Raw genomic sequence first — 23,820 nt, 5'->3', positions numbered from 1 at the left:
ACCACACATGCGGAGATCATCCGTTCACCCACTCTGCGTCTCACAAAGACACAGAGGTTGGAACCAAAAATATCACATTTGGACTCATCAGACCAAAGGACAGATTTCCACCGGTCTAATGTCCTTTGCTCATGTTTCTTGGCCCCAGCAAGTCTCTCCTTCTTATTGGTGTCCTTTAGTAGTGGTTTCTTTGCTGCAATTCGACCATGAAGGCCTGAAATTACTTAGTCTCCTCTGAACAGTTGATGTTGAGATGTGTCTGTTACTTGAACTCTGTGAAGCATTTCTTTGGGCTGCAACCTGCTCAATTTTGAGTCTCATAGCAAAGGATCTGAATACTTATGTAAATAAGGTACTTCTGTTTTTCTAAAAAACTTGTTTCTCTTTGACATTATGGGGTAGTGTGCCTAGATTGCTGAGGAGTTTCTTTTAAAGTCAAGGGGTCTGAATACTTTTCGAAGGTACTGTATAGGGTTAAGGTGACTAGGCATCAGGATACATGATAAATAGAGTAGCAGCAGCATATATGATGATTGTATTTGAGTATGTGTGTGTGTAGAGTCAGTATAAATGTGTGTGCGAGTTATATATGTGTGAGCAAATTAAGTGTGTATGTGTGAGTGAGTGAGTGAGTGAGTGTGTAGAGTTCTGTAAGTGTGCATAGAGTCAGTGCAAAAATAAAAATAAAATAAAAGAGTCAGTACAGATAGTCAGTGTAGCCATTTTGTTAGCTATTTGTTAGGTACAATTTTAGCTACAATTTTCCAGGCCTACCTTTCACACCGCCTGATATAGGGGTCCTGGATGGCAGGGAGCTCGGCCAAAGTTATGTACTGTGCTGTTCGCACCACCCTATATGGCGCCATGTGATCGAGGGTGGTGCAGTTACCATAACAAGCCATACCAAGCAGTGATGCAGCCAGTAAAGACGATCTCAATTGTGGAGCTGCAGACCTTTTTGAGGATTTGAGGGCCCATGCCAAATATTTTCAACCTCCTGAGGGGGAATAGGCTCTTTTTCCCCTTCTTCACGACTGTGTGTGTGTGGACCATTTTAAGTCCTTAGTGATTTGGACACAGAGGAACTTGAATCTCTCGACCAGCTCCACTACAGCCCCATCGATTTAGATGGGGGCATGCTCGCCCGTTTCCTGTAGTCCAAATCAAATCAAAGTTTATTTGTCACTTGTGCCGAATACAACAGGTATAATACAACCGTACAGTGAAATGCTTCCTTTCAGGCTCTAACCCAATAGTGCAAAAGAGGTATTAGGTGAACAATAGTTAAGTAAAGAAATAAAAACAACAGTAAAAAGACAGTGAAAAACAGTAGCTAGGCTATATACAGTAGCGAGGCAATAAAAGTAGCGAGGCTACATACAGACACCGGTTAGTCAGGCTGATTGAGGTAGTATGTACATGTAGATGTGGTTAAAGTGGCTATGTATATATGATGAACAGAGAGTAGCAGTAGCGTAAAAGAGGGGTTGGCGGGTGGTGGGTGACGGGACACCATCAGCTCCTTGGTCTTACTAATGTTCAGGTAGAGATTGTTGTCCTGGCACCATACTGCCAGGTCACTGACCTCCCCCCTGTAGGCTGTATCATCATCGCCGGTGATCAGGCCTACCACTGACCTGTCGTCAGCAAACTTGATGATGATGTTGGAGTCGTGCGTACAGGAGGGGACTAAGCACACACCACTGTGGGGCCCCAGTGTTCAGGGTCAGCTGGCAGAGGTGATGTTGCTTACTCTCATCACGTCAGCTCGTCAGGAAGTCCAGGATCCAGTTGCAGAGGGAGATGTTCAGTCCCAGGGTCTCAAGCTTGGTGATGAGCTTGGAGGAGACTATGGCGATGAGACAAGATTGTAATTGGATCGCAATTGGATATCACTAAATTGGAGAAAAATGGGGTAAAAATAAATAAATAAATAGATATGACAGAAGAAGAAATCATTAAAATAATTGGCAACAACAAATGGTTTTGTGATGAATAGTTGAGTTGGGTTTGTCTTTCTGCCCATAATTACCTTTAAGGCACAAAACATTTTTTTCCATCTATATTTATTCATAATACAGTTTCTTATTATTATTGTTGAGTGTAGTCACATCATTTATTAATAGTTTGATGTCTACGATGTGTGTAGATCAAACTATTGAGAAATTATTACAAGAATAAGACCAAAAGGGCATTTCAATTTAATTTAGCAAATTAGAAAATATCTCAAACACAAACAAGATGACTCTCCTTCCAGCCTACATGTTTAACCATTATCTCTGGCTTTTGAAAACCAGTATAATGTTCATTGTCACAATATATTATAGTTGAGCAAAGGAATACAAGACTACAGCAGAAACACAACATACAAATTTGAGCCTTTCACCAAATATTTCACAAACATTAGGCTACTGTTCTGGCCCTCCCTGCTATTTATTTTCAACCCTCCATTTCGCAGCTTTTCTCTTTTTGAATTAAACTATGACATTGTCCTTTTTGCCTCAGTGGATCGACATGAACTTTCTGTCCAAGTTCCCAAAAGCATTTAACAATTGGCATGTATTTGGCAAGCACAGCTTACCTACAGTTATGGCCTAAAGTTTAGGCTTAGGCTACGCACTAACACCAGATTAAAATAATGAAAGAAAATCCTCAATGTAGCCTATAGTAATGAATTGCAGAAGAAATATACATTTATGGATTTTTAATGCATTGTTTTCACTTTATTCAACCAGCCAGCCTCCCACCTGCCCTTCATCCGCACAATATTTCATGACCCTAAACCCACAGATATGACTGCAGGTTATGAGTAAACTCACACATCAATAGTATCTACAGTACAACTGCACTTTTTAAAAAATGTATCCATTATTTTACCAGGTAAGTTGACTGAGAACACATTCTCATTTACAGCAAATGACCTGGGGAATAGTTACAGAGGAGAGGATGGGGATTATTAGGTGACCAGATTGGGAATTTAGCCAGGACACCAGGGTTAACAGCACTACTCTTACGATAAGTGTCATGGGATCTTTAATGACCTCAGAGAGTCAGGACACCCGTTTAACTTCCCATCCGAAAGACAGCACCCTACACAGAGCAGTGACCCCAATCACTGCCCTGGGGAATTTGGATATTTTTTAGACTAGAGGAAAGAGTGCCCTCCAACACCACTTCCAGCAGCATCTGGGCTCCCATCCAGGGACTGACCAGGACCAACACTGCTTAGCTTCAGAAGCAAGCCAGCAGTGGTAGGCTGGGTGATATGATGCTGCCACTTGTACTGCTACACAACAAACACTGCTAACACTCACATGTAGGCCTATTTACACATCTCAGTCAGAAATATCACTACATTTGATGAAAAATGTTTACTGTAATCTGTGTGTTACTCCTCGTGAATGCCACACATAGTCATATATCCTGAAAACATGTTGAAATGTTATAATCCTATGAGATTACTGTGCATTACAGTAATTATATGGTTGGTCTAAATATAGGAATGAGGTGTATCTCAAGGTTCATGACAACATTCCTTTGAGAAATCCTCCATAAATAAAATGTTCTATAAAGGCTTCATCCAGAGCACTCTGTCAGTAGATCTTTGCCTGGGGATTCAAGAGGAGACTGAGAGAATACCTGTTTGTACTGTGCTGCTTCAATGGCATGATTCCTTTCTAAGACAACCTGCCATATTTAAATCTATATCCTACAACCAAGAAGAAACAAAGTATTATATTGGAAATGTGCTTCTGCTTTTTTAATTTCATCTAAGCTTTTAAATATATTTAAATATGTTATCTATTGCTCGAAAGTTAACATGATTTCATGTTTAAATGTCATCCTTTGTGACATGTTTATGAAATGCAATTACTGTACATAACTTCTTGTTATTGGCTATTTCATTGTGTGATTATGGCTGACAACAATACAACAGCTGCAGATGGTGGTAGCAGCTCCTCTCTGCAACAAGTTAATGACATGATCATAATAGTCCAGGTGATGAATGCAATCTTCATTTACATCATCTGCCTGCTCATCTTCACCTTCTTCAAAAAGGACACCTTTCTCTCAAACACACGTTATATTTTCTTTGCTCACACACTGCTAGTTGACTGTCTGTACCTAATCATGACTAATAACTTGCTCCTCCTGACTTACTTTAGTGTCACCATGCCAGCTGCTGTGTGTGTTTTCTTCTGTGTGTTGCTTTGTGAGTTGACCTTTGTCACGCCGCTGACACTGACAGCCATGAGCCTGGAGCGGTATGTGGCCATCTGCATGCCCCTGCGCCATGGAGAGCTCTCCACTGTACGCAGAGCCATTCACTGCATCCTACTCATCCACAGCATCAGCGCCATACAGCCCATCATAATTGTCTCCATCTTCTTTGCCTCAGTCCCTCTGGGCTTCTACACGCAGTATAAGCTGTGTTCAGCAGATATGTTTATTGCACACAAGTGGCAGAGACACCTTAGATCAGTTATAGGTCAGTTCTACTTTCTGGCCATGTCCATCACCATTGTGTTTACCTATGTTAGAATAATTGCAGTGGCCAAAGAATCTTCGGACAATAAGAAATCTTTATCTAAATGTCGTAAAACGGTGATTCTCCACGCTATCCAGTTGTTCCTGTGTCTGATCCAGCTGTGGTGCCCGTTCATTGAGGCTGCCATCCTGCCAATTCATTTGAAATTGTACAATGTGAGATTCTTTGATTACATTGTTTTTATTCTGGCCCCGCGATGTCTTTGTCCACTTGTCTATGGCCTAAGGGATGAAAAGTTTTTCCTTGCAATTAAATGTTATGTATTTTTTGGGGTGAATAAGAACATTTCCCCAATACTTGTTGATAACTTAATTACTGGTCATATGAAAACATAACACTTGCATAACAGGCAAGGCCATTGGTATTGTTATTATTTAATCACATGATTTTGTGGTATTGAAAAGCACTTTGGTTTTCAAAGACCACAGACAATGATATATTGTGTTAATCTTGAGGTATATTTTAATGAGCTATGTTACATATGCTTATGTGTTTAAGCTAATTATAGTATATGCATTGCAGCATCTTCTAATTAGAAAAAATGTAAACGTCTCAAACAACATTAACCATGTGTGTAATTTCAAAGATGACCTGATTGAGAGAAATAAAACATTCCTTCCACCTCCCAAGCAAAGTTTCAAAAAAATGTATTCTGTAATAAGTGGCATTTGCAGTGAGTTACAGTTGTGATTAGCTCCAGGAAATGTACAGTAACTGTATCAATGACATGAACTTTGACTGTTGTGTGCCAGTAAATGCATCTAAACAGACCTGTGAAAACCTGCAAAGAGGAGATATAGAGACAGATTTGAAAAATTACAGTAACAAAGTATGAGCTCATACTCAACTCTGCTGATTCTGAAATTCACTCAACAGTTATTGTGACAAACTCTTGGGCATCTATTACTCACTGGGTCGTCTTCCCAATTCCCATCAAACTACATTAGTTCCTGAGAATGATGTCATAGGCCGTCGTGTGTTCTCCAACTAAAATTCCAAAAGGCTGTCATATGAATCCATTCAGAAGTGGAGTAGGCTTCACAGCAAGAAATATAACAGCAAGTTGGAATAGCCTATACTTTTAAAGCCTACTGAGAATATCTATAGTTTGCACTTTCCTCATTAACCATAAATCACACTTATCCTACAATACATTCTGCATGAAAGGGACGAGAGCATGCATCTGTGTTTTAATGAGTCCCAAAGTTTCAAGTTGTATTGTCCCATGCACAAGTACAGTGAAATGCCTTTCTTGCGAGCTCTTTTCCCAACAATGCAGTCACCAATATCAATATATATTACTATAAATTATATACATTTTGTTAGGTTACAGCCGTATTCTAAAATTGATTAAATTGATTTTTTCATCAATCTACACACAATACCCCATAATGACAAAGCAACAACTGGTTGTTAGACATTTTTGCAGATAAAAAAATGAAATAAACAGAAATCACATTTACATACAGTACCAGTCAAAAGTTTGGACACAGCTACTCACTCAAGGGTTTTTTATTTATTTGTACTATTTTCTACATTGTAGAATAATAGTGAAGACATCAAAACTATGAAAAAACACATATGGAATGATGTAGTAACAAAAAAAGTCTTAAACAAATCAAAATATATTTTATATTTGAGATTTTCATATAGCCATCAAGCTTGGTGATGAGCTTGGAGGAGACTATGGTGTTGAACGCTGAGCTGTAGTCAATGAACATTATTCTTAAATAGGTACTCCTCTTATCTAGGTGGATGAGGCCAGTGTAGAGTGCAAATTAGATTGTGTTGTCTATAGATCTGTTGGGCGGTATGCAAATCGGAGTGGGTCTAGACCAGGAATGGGCAACTCCAGTACTCACTCGGGGGCCAAAGTGGTGTCACACTTTTTCAACATCCTTAGCAAACACAGCTGATTAAATTAGTTGCATTCTAAACTGAAGATCATGATTAGTTTATTATTGGAGTCAGATGTATCAACTGGAGAAAAAGTGTGACACCAATCAGGCCCCCGAGGACTGGAGATGCCCATCCCTTGTCTAGGGTGTCTGGGATGATGGAGTTTATGTGTGCCATAACCAGCCTTTCAAAGCACTTTATGATTACAGATGTGAGTGCTACAGGGCAGTAGACATTGTGGAAGGTAGCCTTAGAGTTTTGGGAACAGGAATGATGGTGGTCAGCTTGAGACATGGGGATTACAGACTGGGACAAGGTGAGGTTGAAAGTGACCATGAACATGCCTGCCAGCTGTTCTGCGCATGCTCTAAGAATGTGGCCCGGAATCCCGTCCGACCCTGCGGCCTTGCAAGTGTTGACCTGATTAAAAATCTTACTCAAGTCAGCCTCAGAGTACTGAGATCACCCAGTCCTCTGGGTCGACGAGCGGCCTTGTGATATTCTGTCAAGGTGTGCGTAAAATGCATTGAGTTTGTCTGGTAGAGAGGCATCTTTGGACAGATCACATCCCTTGTTATCTGTAATGGACTGTAGCCCCTGCCACATGTGACGGGCGGCGGAGCCTGTGTAATCGGATTCCACCTTGTTCCTATATTTCCCTTTTGCTTGTTTGATGGCTCTGTGGAGGTCATAGAAGGACTTATTGTACTTGTTCGTGTCCTCAGCTGTAGCCTCTGGGTTGGCTGCGATAGCCCTGTGTGCGATAGCCCTGTCCTTTAGTTTAGTAGCGCCAACCTATGTGTTAATCCGGGGTTTTGATTGGGGAAGCAGGGAACCTTCACTGTGGGGACAAAGTCAGTTATGCATTTCCTAATGAAGCCTGTGGCGGCAGTAGTTACCTCGTGGATGATATCGGTGGAGTCCCAGAACATATTCCAGTCTGCGCTAGCAAAGCAGTCCTGTAGCATTGCCTACAGGACTGCTGTAGGCAATTCGGAGTACCATTTCTCTACGGAGTGCATCATGGGTACTTCCTGTTTGAGCTTCTGCTTGTAGACAGGAAGCAGGAGTATAGAGTCATGATCTGATTTGGCGAAGGAGCGATGAGGTAGAGCGTTGTATGCTTGCTTGTGGGGAGAGTAACAGCTCTCTAGGACTTTATCACCCCTAGTGTCTTAGTGACGTGGAATTAAAATCACAGGCAACCAGAAAAGCAGCCTCTGGGCACATGGTTTCCTGCTCGTTTATAGCCTTGTACAGTTTTTATTTTTACATCAAGTTTTTATTATTTCAATTCATAGGATTCATGCAATACATTTTATTAATAGATTTTTTAACCCCACCCCCCCCCCCCCCACCAGCAATCTGATAGCATGTAAAATAAATAATGAGAAAAACATAAATATTACATAGTTAATCTACTGAACAATACATCATATAGTCTCAGAAATAGTGAAACATTATTGATACACATTCATGGATGTAAAGGTGTAAAGGCCCATTGGTTAAGAGTTCAGAAATGTCCACTACTGCCATGTGTCCAGAGTGGACACCTTGGCCCTGTAGATCCTGGCCGTGGAGAGCTCCATAAATACAATTCCCTTAAATGTGAGCGGCCATTGTCGCAATGGTAACTGATGAGGTGGAACCCACCTTTGTACAATCATTTTCTTAGCAGCTGTGGTTCCTGTTACATATTTAGAAATCCAGGGGATAAAAACAAAAGTGTCAGTGTATACTGATAACTCTAGTTTTTAAGTCCGCAATCTGGAACCCTGCACTGTCTCATTGAAGATCTTGATAACTTTTCTAGCCTCTCTGGATTAAAACCTAATTATGACAAGTGAACCATATTACGCATTGGATCGTTACAAAAATAGTGTTTACACTACCTTGTAGTTTACCATTAAAATGGGTGGATGGTTAAGTAGATATACTTGGTATTCACATCTCAAAAAATATAAATGAACTTACCACAATTCATTTCAATAGAAAGTTAGCAAAAATAGGTAAGATTCTACAACCATGGAGAGGTATATACTTGTCTATTTATGGAAAGTCTTTGGTCTTATCACAGTTTACTTACAGTAGGCACTCTCTACTCCAGATTTACCTGTTTTTTAAATCATATGAGCAAAAAATATTTCATTTGATTTGGAATGCTAAACCAGACAAAATGAAATGTGCCTATTTATATAATGAATATGAGGGGCCTAAATTATTCAACATTAAAGCTTTAAACCTCTCACAAAAAGCTTCACTCATACAAAAATTATTCTTAAACCCAAAATGGTTCTCCAGTAGATTATTATGAAAAGCTCATATTTAAAATGTATTTATATGTAGTAAAAAAGCTGTAAAAAAAACCAAGATATTTGTCCTCTGAAGAAGGGGGTGGTGGAGGGGTTAAAAAAATGAAAAAGAAGCGTGGTTTTTGGTGGGTCATGTTTCGGGGAACCCACGACTCGACCTTCTCCTCTCCCGAGCCTGTTGTGGAGTTGCAGCGATGAGACAAGATCGTAATTGGATATCACTAAATTGGAGAAAAATGGGGTAAAAATAAATAAATAAATAGATATGACAGATAGGAATATGATGGCTCACTGTTCGTTGATGGCATTTCCTGCCTAAGTTTTACAACTTTGTCAATGAAGAAATCATTAAAATAATTGGCAACATCAAATGGTTTTGTGATGAATAAGGCATCTGATTTGATGAAAGATGGAGCTGAGTTTGTCTTTCTGCCCATAATTACCTTTAAAGCACAAAAAAAATGTTTTCCATCATTATTTATTCATAATACAGTTTCTTATTATTATTGTTGAGTGTAGTCACATCATTTATCAATAGTTTGATCTACGATGTGTGTAGATCAAACTATTGAGAAATTATTACCAGAATAAGACCAAAAGGGCATTTCAATTTAATTTAGCAAATTAGAAAATATCTCAAACACAAACAAGATGACTCTCCTTCCAGCCTACATGTTTAACCATTATCTCTGGCTTTTGAAAACCAGTATAATGTTCATTGTCACAATATATTATAGTTGAGCAAAGGAATACAAGACTACAGCAGAAACACAACATACAAATTTGAGCCTATTTTACCACTAGGTGACGACAGAGACTTACTTTTTGTCGTAAAGAATTGTGGTAAATTTTAAAATTATTTTTCAGACTTTAATACATCACAAAAGTAACCTCATATAATTTATTTTAGTTGAAGAGTAATAAACGACATTACAAGTAAAATGCACGCTATTAGACAATGCTCTGTTTGTGCTACTGGAGGACGGACTTCCTTTTGCTCCTGACCAATATGGCCGCGCTCAGAAGAAGCATTGCATGTCTCAATTTCTTCAGGTAAATATCTTTATAATAACAACTGCATCATTGCACCCTAATGCATTGTATTCGTACGCAAACAGATAATGTTTCGTCTTAGATAAATATCGAATTGCTGTAATCACTATAGCTTGCTAATATCGGTGTTGTTGTTTACTCATTACCTTGCAGGAGCACAGCAGCGAGTGTCCTCAACAGTAGGAAACCCTTGCGCCATAGGCTCGTGCGTTTGAGAGATGTTACCAGAACGAGCTTGGTTTCTTTGAGTGTTGGCAGTGGACTGAGCGCTGTCCCTTTCATGCAGGTAAAGGACCATTTTCTCTCTCTTTCGCGCATGCGCGCGGGTCACTCATCACTTTATATTAGTGTCATTGAATAATGCTGAACAACTTGAATAAGGCTGACAAGTTGACTTTTTCCACCTTTTGTTACTTTACAGCCTTATTCTAAAATGTATTAAATAAATAAAAATCTTCATCCATCTACACTCAATAAGCCATAATGACGAAGCCAAAAGGGATTTTTTGACATTTTTGCAAATGTACAAAAACATGAACATTAAATACCTTATTTACACAAGTGTTCAGACCCTTAGCTACGAGACTTGAAATTGAACTCAGATGCATCCGGTTTCCATTGATCATCCTTGGGATGTTTCTACAACTTGATTGGAGTCCACATGTGGTACATTTTATTGATTAGACATGATTTGGAAAGGCACACGCCAGTCTATTAAAGGTCCCACAGTTGACAGTGCATGTCAGAGCAAAAACCAAGCCATGAGTTTGAAGGAATTGTTTGTAGAGCTCCAAGACAGGATTGTGTCGAGGCACAGATCTAGGGAAGGGTACCAAAACATTTCGGCGGCTTTGAAGGTCCCCAAGAACACAGTGGCCTCCTTCATTCTTAAGTGGAAGAACAGTACCACCAAGACTTCCTAGAGCTGGCAGCCCTGCCAAACTGAGCAATCGATGGATAAGGGCCTTGGTCAGGGAGGTGACCAAGAACCTGATGGTCACTCTGACAGAGCTCCAGAGTTCCTCTGTGGAGAAACTTCCAGAAGGACAACCATCTCCGCAGCACTTCACCAATCAGGCCTTTATGATAGAGTGGCCAGACGGAAGCCACTCCTTAGTAAAAGGCACATGACAGACCGCTTGGAGTTTGCCAAAAGGCACTTAAAGACTCTCAGACCAGGTGAAACAAATTTTCTTGTCTGATGAAACTAAGATTGAACTCCTTGGCCTGAATGCCAAGCGTCACATCTGGAGGAAACCTGGCACCATCCCTACGGTGAAGCATGGTGGTGGCAGCATCATGGTGTGAGGATGTCGTTCATTGGCAGAGACTAGCCAGGATTGAGGGAAAGATGAACGGAGCAAAGTACAGAGAGATCCTTGATGAAAACCTGCTCCAAAGCGCCCAGGACCACAGACTGGGGTGAAGGTTCACCTTCCAACAGGACATCGACCCTAAACACACAGCCAAGACAACGCAGAAGTGGCTTCGGGACAAGTCTCTGAATGCCCTTGAATGGCCCAGCCAGAGCCCAGACTTGAACTCGATTGAACATCTCTTGAGAGACTGTCGTGGAGGATCGTTACAAAATATAACACTTACAAGAACTTGTGAATTCAATATAGGCTTTTAATGCAAACATATCAGAAGCCTAGATGGTCCGCGGAACACACCCCAGAGCTCTGGCTCTGTTTTTATACACATACAACATATGAGTCCATCCCACATGCAAATTAAGTTACTTCCCTCAGTCCATCTGCCACCATTATATCCCAATCTGTGCATCCTGCTTGTTCACGCCCAATAACGCCCATATCTGCTTTCAGTTAAGTTATAATGGTGACAGGACCTCTTCATGTCCCAAAAATATTACATGCCCATCTTATCCTATCTTATCCTTAAGTTTTGCTTGGTGTGTTCTTTGGTATGTCTGTCCTTATTAGGACTAGTAGACTATGTGTCTCTTCTCTTCATGTCCTAAAAATATATGCCCTATGTCTATAGTCCATCAGTTGGTCATTTGGCTGACCCCCTCCTTTGTGTGTCCCTCTGACCTTGGTATGTCCAGCTGTCCTATGCTCTCATGGCCTTACTTTGGTTTCCTGTCCTATACAATAGACAATGCATTTTACCAGAATGGCAAATGCACTCTAAGTGTATCTTTCTCTTGTGGTACAGTATTATGTTTCTCCCTATATGTACATCTTGCTCCCACAAGACCTGAAAATATCTGTGCAGCGACACTCCCCATCCATCCTGACAGAGCTTGAGAGGATCTGCAGAGAAGAATGGGAGAAACTCCCCAAAAACAGGTGTGCCAAGCTTGTAGCGTCATAACCAAGAGGACTTGAGGCTGTAATCCCTGCCAAAGGTGCTTCAATAGAGTGCTCAGTAAGGGTCTGAATACTTATGCAAATGTCATATTTCCGTTATTTATTTTTAATTTCTGAAAGCCTGTTTTTGCTTTGTCATTATGGGCTATTGTGTGTGTGTGGATTGAAAAGGGGGGAAAAACAATTTCATCCATTTTAGAATAATGCTGTAACGTAACAAAATGTGGGAAAAGTCAGGGGGTCTGAATACTTTCCGAATGCACTGTACATGAATGCCTTAATCGTAAAAATCCCCCCTTTCAGCTCATATATTAAACTGTTTCTCTCCCTATCCAGCAAGTGGAGAACCTCTCTCATGAATCCCTGATCCGAAGCGCATCCTCTATGGTTACAGACAGTGCAAACACTTACCTCTCCCAGACCACTCAGGCTCTCGTAGACTCCATCACACAATATTCCAAAGTAAGTACCTGAAGGGGTCATAGTGGATTTTTGTTATCGTGTATGCTAAGATGTACAGTGTGATAACTATATCCATAAATATCCAATGCTAATTTAACCAGTAAGGCAATGGCACCATGCTACCTAAATGACCCTTCGTGTTTTTGACCGTTTGTTTTGTTTGCGTTGTACTCAGGCTCTCCATACCCTCATCTCCCTTCAAAGGAGATATCTGGCTTCACTGGAAAAACTCTCCACTGCTGAGGAGGATGCCATTTGGCAAGTGATCATTGCCCAGCGTGTTGAAGTAGGTGTGTGAAATGTGTACTCAAAATAAACCAAAAATACACTGTTGTATTAAGTCATCTTTCAGAAAAAATATATGTTCCTGTATTTTTGTATCCAGACATCTGGAAAAGCTATGTCTTTAGGGTGTCTTGTTTATTTCCAAATAACTTTTAACTTGATTTACAATCTAAAATAGTAAACGGTTTAGTCACTCCTGTTTGCCTTTCAATGTTTGTCATTGATGTTCTACAAGTAAATATGGTTTGAGTTCTATAAACTTCTCAAGAATGTAATGAAATGTTCTGATGGGTTTCTCTCTGTTCTGTCAGGTTGGTGACAGACTAGATGAATGCAACCGCTTCGAGTCAAACTGGATTAATGCCGTCAACCTTTGTGAAATGGCAGCTGAGGCAGCGTACAACACAGGTGTGTTTATTACCAGTGACATTACTGAAAAGGCTGTGTTAAACATGTGTGTGACTGTCCATCAGTGTTTTGTTACTTGTCATGTTTTTGTTTGGACCCGAGGAAGAATAGCTCCTGCTTCGGCAAAAGACAAAGGGGTTCGAATAAACCAATACAACCTGTTTACCACTAAATTGAGGAACTTAACGACAACCTGATGCTCCTTGCTCCCCATGACAGTTAGCATTCAGTCATTACTATTATTCTCACACAGACGTTAACCTGTCAGTGCAGTAATAAACTTACGAGCTCCAATAAACGCCCCCATAACGTTTGTTTTTCTCCGTCTCACTACTTTGTAGTTTGCTGTTTGCACCCCTATTTTTCAAGACCTGTCAGTCTCACACTTTGGCCAACGTATGGATCAGTAGCTGTCAGTGAATACAGCTTTGTGATGGTAAAGAAGACTAAAACCTCCAGGTCACCATGTACTCTAATTCCCATGATGCAGCACAATAGAGAAATGATGGACAAGGGCACCTGCTCAGTGTCACCTGTTATCATCATGGATTGAAGGTTTCATCTTTGGCCACTTTCTCTGTTATGGTGAAATTTGACTAAGACCACTGTCTTATGTTTGTTTCCCAGGAGCTGAGCATGCATCTGTCACAGCCAAGACCAATTTGCAGGTGGCCAAGGTTCAGGTGGAGGAGGTCCGGCAGATATCTGTGGATGCTGAGAGGAAGCTGACTGAGACCCAGGCCGAGGAGATCCAGAGGATGGCGGAGTATGCCTTCATAGAGAGTGGCAGTGATGACGTGCATGAGGCTTACCTCAGAGAGGACTAAGACTAATCCTGAGAGTAAAACAAGTTTGAGTCATTTATTGTGGTTTAAATCCTCAACAAGTAGACAGTACACAGTCCATCATTTGAGAAGTTCAGGAGTTTTGTGTCATTGGGGTTGTTGTTTATATAAAAAATATTATGATAAACAAAAAGCATGTAGAGAATTTAGTGGTGAATTGAATAACGCCAATCTTATTTAATAACACAAAGTTCCTATATTTTAGCGGATGTAATGTCATGCTTCCTTGTTTATAAAGCTGAGTTGATTACAATTTCATGCACTTATTTGAACTCGTAACACTAAATTATAATATTTATTTTCATACAGCTTTGAATAACAACTTCAAGTCTAAACTGAAAATAATAATTGACAATCAGGGTATCCTAAGTGAATTGTATGGACTATGGTCAACATAGCAGTACAGTATGGTGGCATTTGTTTATTTGTATTTTATGATATGTAAATTAAATAACTTTATAATAAAAAAGTATATTTTCCATATAGCTGTTTGAATTGTATTCTGTTTCTTTTGGTTTATTGGACATTTTCTCAGAGTGAATGTACTTGTCAGTATGGATTTGAATACTCAAAGTTTACAATACAATTCAGCTGAAGAATAAAAAATAAAACAATTGTCTAACTTTTACAGAGAAAGAGAGAAGTTAATATTTATCTGCATGTTATGGGGTTGCCTGAGAGTCCGTGTGAGTTATGTAAAAATGTGGTATTTGGCAGTAAGGATTTTTCTTCTTTACTGTTAATTGTGGGTGAGACTAGATGTCATAGCTGGGAACTGTGTCTCTGCCAACCAGGAGAGAAAATTACCACTTGTGGTCCTCTTGGGACATATTTTGTTAACAAAATTGGGCTGTTTTTCCCTCTTAACTCTGCATAAAACCAGTGATGTCATTTGAGACATTCATTGACCAATCTAAACGAGGTGCCAACTATGTTTAGGGTTTCAGGTACTTTTTATGCCAAGAATAACTTAATTTTTTGCGTGTTGTCAGAAAAATGTTTTTTATATACATTTCTAGTAGTTGATGGCAAAGTGCTGTTTTTTTTTCCTCACTAATTTCTCAGGATTTCTGAAAGAGGAAATATCAAAATGTTTCTTGGTACTTGGTTCTGCCCCTCTACCATGTCTTTGTTAGTTATGTCTGCCCTTTCACTCAACACTTTTTATTCTTTGCTAATAATCCGCACACATTTCCTCCTCACAGCTTTTAGTCTATTTTGCTAACCTCTGCTGTCATCACCCAATCCACCATGTCACCTAAACCAAGGGCTCTGACAACACACAAAATAACATTAAGATACGAGGTCAATGGGTTTGGAAAACCGGTTGATACTTGAATTGGCTTCTCTTTTAGGTCAGTTTATGTTTATTTGACATGTTTATTTAGTTTTTAATATTACCTTGAACATAAGGCAAACCAGTGATCATGTGTGTAATGTCTGGTACTGTTTCTTTTTTTGTGAAGAAGAGAAAGGAAATGGTACAAAAACAATTTTCAATCTATGAGAGTGTAATATGTTGTCCATTAGACACACAGAAGGCTGGGGGGGGGGACATGTGAACGAATGAGCTGAAGACAACTTGTGTCAGCTGTCAAAGTTCATGATGTGGGAGGCAGTTCAAAGCAAACTCACTTGACTATGAAAGAGCTCTTTGGGCTGTGTGAAACATTTGAGCAGCTTTACGGATTGCTCTGTGAATAGACATTTAGTGTTTTACGTTGTCTCATTGTGTGGTAATTGTGTGGATTTCTTTAATACTTGATATAACTATCTTTATGAGGTTTTATGGAATCAAATGGAACTGAAACAGAAAGTCACCAAACATAGATAACTGTAAAGCATGCTCTGTGTGTTCTTTACTGTTTGACCTTCATGTGTAATATTGTTTTAGTGTAAAAATGTACCTGTAGATGGCGGTCTAAATCTATAATAAAATACAATAAAAGGCTCAATTCAATCAAACCTAAATTCCAGTATTTCTGTTTTTCTCAATGGGGTGTGAGCATTTTTTTTGGAACAATGACAGAACTCTGTCTTTAAACTCCTAGTAGATCAATACGTTTTCTTTGCAGTCACTTCACACCAACAGCAAGGTTAAGAAGGTGGAACAGCACTTCTTCAAACTCAGGAGGCTGAGGAAATTTGTCTTGGCCCCTAAGACCTCACAAACTTCTACAGATGCACCTTTGAGAGCTTGTTGTATAGATGTATTACCGCATGGTATGGCAACTGCACCGCCTGCAATCGCAGGACTCTCCAGAGGGTAGTGCCTTCAGCCCGACACACTGCCTGCCCACCAGGACAACTACAGCACCCGGTGTCAAAGGAAGGCCAAAAAGATCATCAAGGACATTGGCCATAGCCTGTTCCCCCCACTACCATCTAGATTCTAGAAGGTGGAGAGTCTCAGAACAGGAGCATCCAAGCTGTGACCGAGAGACTTCTATCTCCAGTTCATTAGACTGTTAAACAGTCACCACTAGCCAGACTCCGTCAGTAGCCACCTACTGTAGCGTGATGAACTACAGGACACATAATGCTCTGTAACGACATCCGGTGTTAACTTACTAAACAGTTTCCTAAAGCTAACAATATGGTGTCCCGGCTCTATATTCTTACAGCTCCCACCCAGTACTCTACCCTGAACGTTAGAGACTGCTGTGCTATGTACATAGAGTCATTGAACACTGGTCACTTTATTAATAATGTTTACATACCGTTTTTCCCACTTTATACTGTACTGTATGTCTACTGCATATCATTCTTACTGTATATCTTGTGTAAATTCATCTGGTGTATATACGTATAGATTGTATTTGTATTACTGTTACAGTGCTATTTGGTTTGTTAATTTGATATGTTACAAGATTGATTGATTTCTTGAGGATTTTTATAATTTTTAAAAAGTATTATTATTTGTGCACTTGTTTGCCATTTTACTGCATTGTTAGGAGCTAGTAACAGAAGAATTTCGCTGAACCCGCTATAACATCTGCTAAACTGTGTACGCGACCAATTAACTTTGATTTGACTAAATCAAGAGGATCAAAAATGGAAGTATAACTATTACGGACAGAATTATGGCCAATTACTCCCAATAAGCATATTGTGTGCAGAATTCCTCAATCGGTTTCATCACAATCCAAATCCATGTACTCAATACATAGGCTGGTTTGCTCATAGTTTTGTAGACGTTCCATTGGTGCCCAGAAACACAGTCCATAAAAGAAATAAGGAAAGGTGAATACAATGGAGGAACACAACTGATGTGAATGTATAGGCCGCAATCCACACCAAAGCAAAGCTCTAAAATGGAAGGTCTCAATGTTGGAGATGATGACAGTTGGAGTTAGACAGTGAACACAATTTCTCACATTTTTCTTCTGATGAAAACAATGTGTTCATTTTCGTTAAACAAAACACTTAACAATGAATTTTGAATTCACTGATGACATTTGTATTAAAAGATATGCAAGTCAGGTACAAAGCAAGTAAATTATCAAAGTTAAGCATTTGGTCGTTGCGTTCCGCTATAGATATGTTTCAACATAGATCACAAAATTGCTTGTATGAGATTAAGAAAAACTGTAATTACATAGTAGTTTGACAATACTTTCTCATACCTCAGTAGAAAGCTGCACACTAAGCTCTGGACAGAGAGACATTCATATGACTGGATAACGTACTTATGGAGCCAAAGCTAACATAACACTTTTTAACATGACAATCAATTGTTAGAGATCAGAAATACAGTGCATTCAGAAAGTATAACCCCTTGACTTTTTCCACATTTTGTTACATTACAGCCTTATTTTAAAATGGATTAAATAAAAAAAATCAGTATAAATCTACACCCATAATGACAAAGCGAAAACAGGTTTTTAGAAATGTTTGCAAATGTATTAAATATAAAAAAACAGAATAGCTTGTATACATGTATTCAGACCCTTTGCTATGAGACTTGAAATTGAGCTCAGGTGCATCCTGTTTCCATTGATCATCCATGAGATGTTTCTACAATTTTACCTGTGGTAAATTCAATTCATTGGACATGGTTTGGAAAGGCTCACACAGGTCTATATAATGTCAAACAGTTAAAAGTGCATGTTAGAGCAAAAACCAAGCCATGAGGTTGAAGGAATTGTCCATAAAGCTCCGAGACAGGATTGTGTCGAGGCACAGATCTGGGGAAGGGTACCAAAAAATGTCTGCAGCATTGAATGTCCCCAAGAACACAGTGGCCTCTATCATTCTTAAATGTAAAAAGTTAGGAAGCACCAAGACTCTTTCTAGAGCTGTACGCCGGGCCAAACTGAGCAATCGGGGAGAAGGGCCTTGGTCAGGGAGGTGACCAAGAAACCGATGGTCACTCTGACAGAGCTCCAGAGATCCTCTGTCAGGATAGGAGAACCTTCCAGAAGAACAACCATCTCTGTAGTACTCCACCACAGTAAAATGGCACCGGAAGAAATGGCAGCAGTTTTACAGGCTCCCAACCAATTGTGCTATTATGTGTTTTTTTCGCGTTATTTGTAACTTATTTTGTACGTCATGTTTCCTCAACCGTATCTTACGGCAGAAAATAGCTTCTGGAACACAGGACAGCGATCACTCACCTCAGATTAGACAAAGATTTTTTGAACAACAAGCAAGACTCACATGATATTCTCCAAACACCCGGCAGGCATATTTGTAAACAACAGCTGGTGCACGAAATCTAAGGAGGTCTCTAGATTTTGCTCACCAGAGGTAGAGTATATTGTGATAAATTGCAGGCCACACTACTTGCCTAGAGAGTTCTCAGGTATACTTTTCGCGACAGTTTATTTACCACCACAAACAGATGCTGGCACTAAGACCGCACTCAGTCAGCTGTATAAGTAAACAGGAAACCACTCACCCAGAGGCGGCGCTCATAGTGGCCGGAGACTTTAATGCAGGGAAACTTAAATCAGTTCTACCAAATCTCTATCAACATGTTAAATGTGCAACCAAAGGGAAAAAATTCTAGATCACCTGTACTCCACACACAGAGACGCATACAAAGCTCTCCCTCGTCCTCCATTTGGTAAATCCGACCACAACAATCCTCCTGATTCCTGGGCAATACGGACTTTCAGCTCCCTCCAAAGATTTTCTATTTTCTATTAAAAAGCATGTACAGGTCTGTCATTTTTATCATAGGTACACTTCAACTGTGAGAGACGGAATCTAAAATAAAAATCCAGAAAATCACATTGTATGATATTTAAGTAATTAATTAGCATTTTATTGCATGACATAAGTATTTGATCACCTACCAACCAGTAAGAATTCCGGCTCTCACAGAACTGTTCGTTTTTCATTAAGAAGCCCTCCTGTTCTCCACTCATTACCTGTATTAACTGCACCTGTTTGAACTCGTTACCTGTATAAAAGACACCTGTCCACACACTCAATCAAACAGACTCCAACCTCTCCACAATGGCCAAGACCAAAGAGCTGTGTAAGGACATAAGGGATACAATTGTAGACCTGCACAAGGCTGGGATGGACTACAGGACAATAGGCAAGCAGCTTGGTGAGAAGGCAACAACTGTTGGCGCAATTATTAGAAAATGGAAGAAGTTCAAGATGACGGTCAATGACCCTCGGTCTGGGGCTCCATGCAAGATCTCACCTCGTGGGGCATCAATGATCATGAGGAAGGTGAGGGATCAGCCCAGAACTACACGACAGGACCTGGTCAATGACCTGAAGAGAGCTGGGACCACAGTCTCAAAGAAAACCGTTAGTAACACACTACACCGTCATGGATTAAAATCCTGCAGTGCACGCAAGGTCCCCCTGCTCAAGCCAGCGCATGTCCAGGCCCGTCTGAAGTTTGCCAATGACCATCTGGATGATCCAGAGGAGGAATGGGAGAAGGTCATGTGGTCTGATGAGACAAAAATAGAGCTTTTTGGTCTAAACTCCACTCGCCGTGTTTGGAGGAAGAAGAAGGATAAGTACAACCCCAAGAACACCATCCCAACCGTGAAGCATGGAGGTGGAAACATCATTCTTTGGGGATGCTTTTCTGCAAAGGGGACAGGAAGACTGCGCCGTATTGAGGGGAGGATGGATGGGGCCATGTATCGCAAGATCTTGGCCAACAACCTCCTTCCCTCAGTAAGAGCATTGAAGATGGGTCGTGGCTGGGTCTTCCAGCATGACAACGACCCGAAACACACAGCCAGGGCAACTAAGGAGTGGCTCCGTAAGAAGCATCTCAAGGTCCTGGAGTGGCCTAGCCAGTCTCCAGACCTGAACCCAATCGAACATCTTTGGAAAGAGCTGAAAGTCCGTATTGCCCAGCGACAGCCCCGAAACCTGAAGGATCTGGAGAAGGTCTGTATGGAGGAGTGGGCCAAAATCCCTGCTGCAGTGTGTGCAAACCTGGCCAAGAACTACAGGAAACGTATGATCTCTGTAATTGCAAACAAAGGTTTCTGTACCAAATATTAAGTTCTGCTTTTCTGATGTATCAAATATTTATGTCATGCAATAAAATGCTAATTAATTACTTAAAAAGCATACAATGTGATTTTCTGGATTTTTGTTTTAGATTCCGTCTCTCACAGTTGAAGTGTACCTATGATAAGAATTACAGACCTCTACATGCTTTGTATGTAGGAAAACATGCAAATTGGCAATGTATCAAATACTTGTTCTCCCCACTGTATGTAAATGTGATATTACATTTAAAAAATATATTTATATAAATTTGCAAACATTTAAAAAACAAAAACTGTTTTTGCTTTGTCATTATTGGGTATTTTGTGTAAATTGATGAGGAGAATAAAACAATGTAATCCATTTAAGAACAAGGCTGTAACGTAACAAAACGTGAAAAAAGTCAAGGGGTCTGAATACTTTCCGAATGCACTGTAGCTGCTCATAGTAAGCCAGCTGAATAGTCAGTGATGATAATGATTTACAGTACAAAATCCTTTTAGTGATAATCTGTGAGAATGCATATCTGTAAAGTGACTGAGGTATATTAGTCTAATTGTGTTCCCTCGCGTCCCCTAAGGTCAAGTTATGCTGCAGAGAAAGTTCATTATAAGGGAGGCACCACTCAAGCTGTAAACAACAGTGTGCAGCGTCAGCACTCGGATGACCTCCATCCTCCCCAGGCTGCTCTTAGATGGCCAAGCCTTAGAAGGAGAAGGAACAGCGGGGTGGCGGGTGTGGGACATGGGGGTTTGAGGTGTACTAGGGCTGGCTCTCTGGCAATCTCCAATGCGACCAACTGGGGAGGAATGTCAAGTTTAACAAAGGTTGTTTTTACAGACTGTTAAACCAAGTGCCTCGAACAGCAGTCTGTGGATGTGCAACTACTGGTCACAGGGAAGGTGGTGCCAATACAGCTCTGACTGCCAGGGAGGAATTGTAATAACACAATCAGACTAAATGTTTAGTGGGGTCTAGAGGTCTCTCCGTGAGTCACCACTGTTACCAAGGTCACACACCATAAAGGCTCAATAAACCATTTGATTATAGCACATGAGTTCCTTATTATGTTGATATTTTCCATAGGAAAAGTACTACGCTGCCAATGGTCCCACATTCTGACCAGATCTATGCTATACAGCTACCAAATCCTATAATCTTAGTATAAAATTAAACGGAAATAGATTATTTGATTAATAATCCCATCAAGAAGCTACTATTTTAAGTATTTCCATTGCACCGAGCAACATTAACATAACATACAATTAATTTCTGAAGTGGTCTGGGGAGAGTGATTGATTAGGATAAATGGGAAGATCTAAGAGAACAAATTATTTTTCAGATACAGCTGTTGTAGGGCCTCGCTATGGAGATGTCATGCATGCCCCAGTGCATACAGAGGTAGAATGGACATATTTATAGATGCAGCCTGCAACAACATTATAGCTCAGCTTCCTATTTGTTTTCTTATGGATCCCTAAAATGTCTCTGATGCTAAAAACTAACAAGTGACATATTTGCTGTGTGTCACAGAGAAGCTGTGCTCCAGTATGTTTATGTTACTGGTTAGTGAGTGTGCAGGGTGAAGGCCTTACTGGTGTATCAGTTACAGCTATTCTTCATCTGTGTGTGGAATGCCTTTGTGACATGTGACTGTTCTCTCTGCCTGTCTTGCTTGGCACTGTGACACTACACCAGTTTACTGCTCTAATTCTTCTGTGACACCTTGGGAGGTTGAACTGCCTTTTGAGGTTAATATTAACTCTGTCACTTACATTCCCCCATTGTTGCCTTGGAATTGAATGTCTGTGTTTTCGAGCCTATACACAAGTGTTCGTTTTCAGTCTGTGACTTTCTGGGTATATGTTGGTCTGAAAGAATTATGTCATTGTTTATAACTGCAGCCCAATGCTATGAAGCAATTACTTGCTGATATTGTTCTCTCAATAAAAGTATTCAAACTATTTTGCTCATATGACTAGGAATCATTGGGGTTTGTTTGTTCCTTATTTGTCAAACAACTGGTGTTCCCTGACAAACATTTGGATTTGCCACTTTTTTTATGTTATCTTGGTATTTTTACAACACAGGAATGCACACAGGAAAACAGACAAGAAAATGCCACAGAAACATTGTTTGAAGAAACACCTTCTGAAATGTGTTGGTAGTCAAGGTGGGTGGTAGCCCAACATTCATTTTCAGGGCGTGTGGGGTATACAGTACCTTCAGAAAGTATTCATACCCCTAGACATATTCCACATTTTGTTGTGTTTAAGTCTGAATAAAAAATTGATTAAATACATTTCTCACCCATCTACACATAGTACCCCATAATGACAAAGTGAAAATATGTTTTTACAGATGTTTGCAAATGTGTTGAAAATTAAATACAGAAATGTCAAATTTATGTATGTATTCACTCCCCTGTGTCAATACTTTGTCGAACCACTTTTGGCAGCAATTACAGCTGTGTGTCTTTCTGGGTAAATCTCCAAGAGCTTTCCAAAACTGGATTGCACAACATTTAACCATTATTCTTTTCAAATATCTTCAAGCTCTGTCCGTCTTCTTTGTAATAACTCCAGTGTAGATTTGGCCTTGTGTTTTAGGTTACTGTCCTGCTGAAAGGTAAATTCCTCTCCCAGAGTCTGGTATAAAGCAGACTGAACCAGGTTTTCCGCTAGGATTTTGCCTGTGCTTAGCTCCATCACGTTTATTTTTTTTCCTGAATAACTTGAGCATGTTATGGAATATTATTATTCTGTACAGGCTTACTTAATTTCACTCTGTCAATTAGGTGAGTATTGTGGAATAACTACAATGTTGTTGATCAATCTTTAGATATTTTTCCTATCGCAGACATTAAACTCTGTAACTCTTTTAAAGTCCATTGGCCTTCCTTCCTCTCTGGCAAATGAGTTGGGAAGGATGCCTGTATCTTTGTAGTGACTGGGTGTATTGATACACCATCCAAAGTGTAATTTAAAACTTCAACATGCTCAAAGGGATATTCAATCTCTGCTTTTTTATTTTTACCCATCTACCAATACGTGCCCTTCTTTGCAAGGCATTGTAATACCTCCCTGGTCGTTGTGGTTGAATCTGTGTTTGAAATTCACTGCTCAACTGAGGAAACTTAGTTACAGTGGGGCAAAAAAAATATTTAGTCAGCCACTAATTGTGAAAGTTCTCCCACT

At 40.0% G+C, this 23,820-nt stretch overlaps 2 protein-coding genes across 2 annotated transcripts; both read left to right on the top strand.

Annotated features, from left to right (window-relative positions):
* Positions 1-3,797: 3,797 nt before the first annotated feature.
* Positions 3,798-4,884, top strand: LOC110503459 (odorant receptor 131-2-like). Its single transcript, XM_021581797.2, has one exon. The coding sequence runs from the start codon at positions 3,865-3,867 to the stop codon at positions 4,882-4,884; it is 1,020 nt and encodes a 339-aa protein (XP_021437472.2). The 5' UTR covers positions 3,798-3,864.
* A 4,734-nt stretch (positions 4,885-9,618) lies between these two features.
* On the top strand, positions 9,619-14,631 carry LOC110503902 (diablo homolog, mitochondrial). The gene is made up of 6 exons (XM_021582533.2): positions 9,619-9,813; positions 9,967-10,099; positions 12,483-12,608; positions 12,784-12,894; positions 13,205-13,301; positions 13,929-14,631. Exons 1-6 carry the CDS (start codon positions 9,719-9,721, stop codon positions 14,126-14,128), a joined length of 762 nt encoding a protein of 253 aa, XP_021438208.1. The 5' UTR covers positions 9,619-9,718; the 3' UTR covers positions 14,129-14,631.
* The last annotated feature ends 9,189 nt before the right edge of the window (positions 14,632-23,820 follow it).

This window comes from Oncorhynchus mykiss, chromosome 24, assembly GCF_013265735.2.
Source record: "Oncorhynchus mykiss isolate Arlee chromosome 24, USDA_OmykA_1.1, whole genome shotgun sequence".
Taxonomy (NCBI): domain Eukaryota; kingdom Metazoa; phylum Chordata; class Actinopteri; order Salmoniformes; family Salmonidae; genus Oncorhynchus; species Oncorhynchus mykiss.
The sequence above is the reverse complement of the archived record's forward strand: the minus strand, read 5'-3'. Positions and strand labels throughout refer to the sequence as shown.

Bases quoted from the DNA above. Each gene is read 5' to 3' on its own strand.
- LOC110503902 (XM_021582533.2), top strand. From the start codon at position 9,719: ATGCTCTGTTTGTGCTACTGGAGGACGGACTTCCTTTTGCTCCTGACC. The intron at 10,100-12,482 runs GTAAAGGACCAT...CTCCCTATCCAG, and splicing joins GCGCTGTCCCTTTCATGCAG to CAAGTGGAGAACCTCTCTCA. The intron at 12,609-12,783 runs GTAAGTACCTGA...CGTTGTACTCAG, and splicing joins CCATCACACAATATTCCAAA to GCTCTCCATACCCTCATCTC.
- LOC110503459 (XM_021581797.2), top strand. From the start codon at position 3,865: ATGCAATTACTGTACATAACTTCTTGTTATTGGCTATTTCATTGTGTG.